At 41.3% G+C, this 3,054-nt stretch overlaps 1 protein-coding gene across 3 annotated transcripts in view; it reads left to right on the top strand.

The window, feature by feature from the left end:
• The first annotated feature begins 90 nt into the window (after positions 1–90).
• The window catches only part of LOC110027595, a 6,805-nt gene continuing 3,841 nt past the window's right edge, over positions 91–3,054 (top strand). For 2 of the 3 annotated variants that reach the window (XM_020729092.1, XM_020729091.1), the window contains exon 1: positions 91–838. In XM_020729092.1, coding sequence (XP_020584751.1) covers positions 221–838 — 618 coding nt within the window. In that variant the 5' untranslated portion in view covers positions 91–220. Of the gene's footprint in view, positions 879–3,054 lie in introns of all 3 variants that reach the window. The other variant, XM_020729090.1, reaches the window with a different exon arrangement.

The raw sequence follows: 3,054 nt of genomic DNA, 5'->3' as shown, positions 1-3,054 counted from the left end.
TAATATATATTCACTTTTACTTTAAACATACAATAAATGCGCTTATATATATATATAAGTGAATGTCTTAAATTTCTTCCGCTACCTTACACACCCGACAGTCCTACAGCGCACTCGTACAGAGAACCCTCGCTCAACCCACCATGCGCGGACCCACCGCCAAAAGCTGAAGCGCCATAGAAATCTCTCCCAACCACAACCCCAGCTCCGCATTCCCCCAATGACTAACCTCGCCGGCGATCGGCGACACTATCCCCCACCTCCTCCCTCTCCGCTAGCCACTGACCGCCACTACATGGGCCCCTCATCCTCCTCAACCGCCGCCTCCCTCAAAGGTTGCTGCTGCTCCCTCTTCCTCCTCCTCATCTTCCTCACCCTTCTTGCCATCGCCATCGCCCTCATCATCATATTTGCCGTCCGCCCCAAGAAGCCCGAGTTCGATCTCCAGCGAGTCGGCGTAGAGTACCTTCTGGTCGCCCCCACCGAAGGGATTTCCCCACCTCCGGCGTATCCGGCAGCCTACCTTTCGCTGAACACTACGCTGCTGTTCACCGCAGTGAATCCGAACAAGGTAGGGATAAAGTACGGCGCGGCGGATTTGTACGTTTTGTACCGCGGCGTGCCGCTTGGGATCGCGGTGGTGCCGGGTTTTGAGCAGCCGGAGCACAGTACGCGGCTGGTTGAATCGAGAGTGAGCGTGAGCCGATTCAATGTGCTTCAAGCTGATGCGGTGGATCTAGTACGCGACGCCTCTGTTAATGATCGAGTTGAGCTGCGGGTCACCGGCGATGTTGGAGCCAAGATCAGGCTGCTAGGGTTTACTACACCTAGGGTTCAGGTGGGTGTCGCGGGGTCATCTCTATCATGCGCGCGCAGCGGTTTGCTATCCTACGCCTTTTTTTTATATTTATGGAAAAATTTTATATTTATGGCATTTTTAAGAAAAAAAATATATATTTTTATTTTCGGAAGATTGACACTGATAAAGAAATGTTTAAATCTTCTTGTTTAAAGTACACTTAGGATTCTTTATATTCATAATCATGCCAATTCCTCCTGCACACTTTCACGATGTGAATTTTTTTTATTTTAATATTTAAAATTAGAGGCAATTGCATTCATACTTTCCTGATTTCTATTTATTTACATATCTAATAGTTAGCTAAAGTTTATTTTTTATATTGATAAAACTCTGATCTTTCATATTTGATATGTCATCAATAAATTTTCATCATCCAATATGAATTTCGAGGCATGATTCGAATCTCGAGATAATTTTTTAAACAAGAAATACAAACTTCGATAGAGAGTCTTCCAGAACTCTGATTTTAGTAAAATTACAGTCTGAGTCCAATCAAACCCAATCTGAGTCCAATCAAACCCAGATCAAACAATTAAATCATTTTCATGTTTTTTTTCATGCATATTTGACAAGTCAAACGAATTTCAAATTTAACAAGTCTATAGTCAAATTGAGTGTCTTTAATAATACGAATACAACGAGCTCAATATCGCTCAGTTTTGATATCTTTAAGGTACTCAAATGTTAATCAAACGTCGTTCAATCAATGAGATCTCTTCAGGGCGTCTGATCATAGTGTTCCAGATTCTTTATTTATTAGCAACATGAATTTTATAAATTGAGTCGTACCTTCCTCTTGAAGATAAAACTAGATCTTGAGCAAAATGAAGATTAAAGCTTAATGAAGAGGGTGTTGAAGCCCAGAATCCTGCACCGATGATCTGACGAACACCCCCTATTCATGTAGTCCCAACCACCATCAACTATTGCTCACCGTTCGTTGCTATCTACCATCAGTCACCGCCTGCCCCTTGCAACGATGCACAATATGAAGTAACTATTGGTGCCGCAGAATCACGAAATAACCTATGAAGTAATGCATCATCCCGAACGTCGCGCCGACCCTGAAGATGGTGCACTTAAGCTCCAGCTTTCACTTTCTTTTATAAAACCTCTCAATCGTAGAGCAACGAGTCCTTCCACACAACGTCATAATAACTTGTGAAACTATGTAACGTTTCTTGCTTATGGGACAAGAGATTGTACCCGTAACTTATAGTGTAATATTCCATCCGTGCAAGACCACATGGTTTTTCCTCTTTAATAGGTTTTGACATCAAAATTTTTTATTTCTCAATTGGCTTTTTTCTTTCATCTAAGTGTATGTTGGATCCTATTAGAATGCTAAGACAATAATTCAGTACTCTACAACTGCAGACCTTCAAACACACATCAGTTTAGCACTGTCTATATGAAGCGAAGTCGCGCTTGACACTATCTTTGAGTCTGAGATGTCGAGCTTATACTTCTTGTTCAAGTGATATACATCATTCAACTCGCAAAGTAACATTCTTTGTACCGCTTGAAAAAACATTCTTCAATGTGGGGGGAAACCTTTAAAGCAGTCTCAAAAGGTCATTCACGCGGGTGCGACTATGGTGAGGTAGTCATCTCACATTTCATTCAAATATCAAGTCTTTGAGAACCGCTTCTAGGCCAGGGGCAACATCCAAATAACGTTTCTTAAGCACCCCTACCATACCAGACTTCTTCCTTAACTAGATCAGGGAGATATCTTCAAGGCTAGATATAAGAGTTGATTTATAAGCTCATGTGGAAAACACCCTGACTAGAGGACAATAAAGTCAAAAGTAGTCACTAGCAAGTTGTCAAACATCATTCTTTAGTATGACTACAACTATATTTCTAAGAAAAGCCAAGATTTATTATGACCTACGTCTCAATCTTGAGAGACACAAAACATTTTCTGACACCTCATTCTGGATTTAATCTGTCTTATGTGGACTCAATTGGACCTCTTTCATCACAAACAATCGTCTTCAAATAGAAGCTTTGACTAACAATATCAGATAAGTTAAAAATTCTTGGTGGGTTCTTGTAGACCTCTTCCATCAAAAGCTACTGTATTAAGCAAAAGCTTCGACAAATAGCCTCTGATAGGTCAAAAATTTTTATGGATTCTCATCGACTTCTTCCATTACAGGCTACAGTCGTCAAGCGGACGCCCCTCC

This window comes from Phalaenopsis equestris, unplaced genomic scaffold, assembly GCF_001263595.1.
Source record: "Phalaenopsis equestris unplaced genomic scaffold, ASM126359v1 Scaffold000428, whole genome shotgun sequence".
Classification (NCBI taxonomy): Eukaryota; Viridiplantae; Streptophyta; class Magnoliopsida; order Asparagales; family Orchidaceae; genus Phalaenopsis; species Phalaenopsis equestris.
Note: the sequence above shows the minus strand (reverse complement) of the source record. Positions and strands in the feature narration are given on the sequence as shown.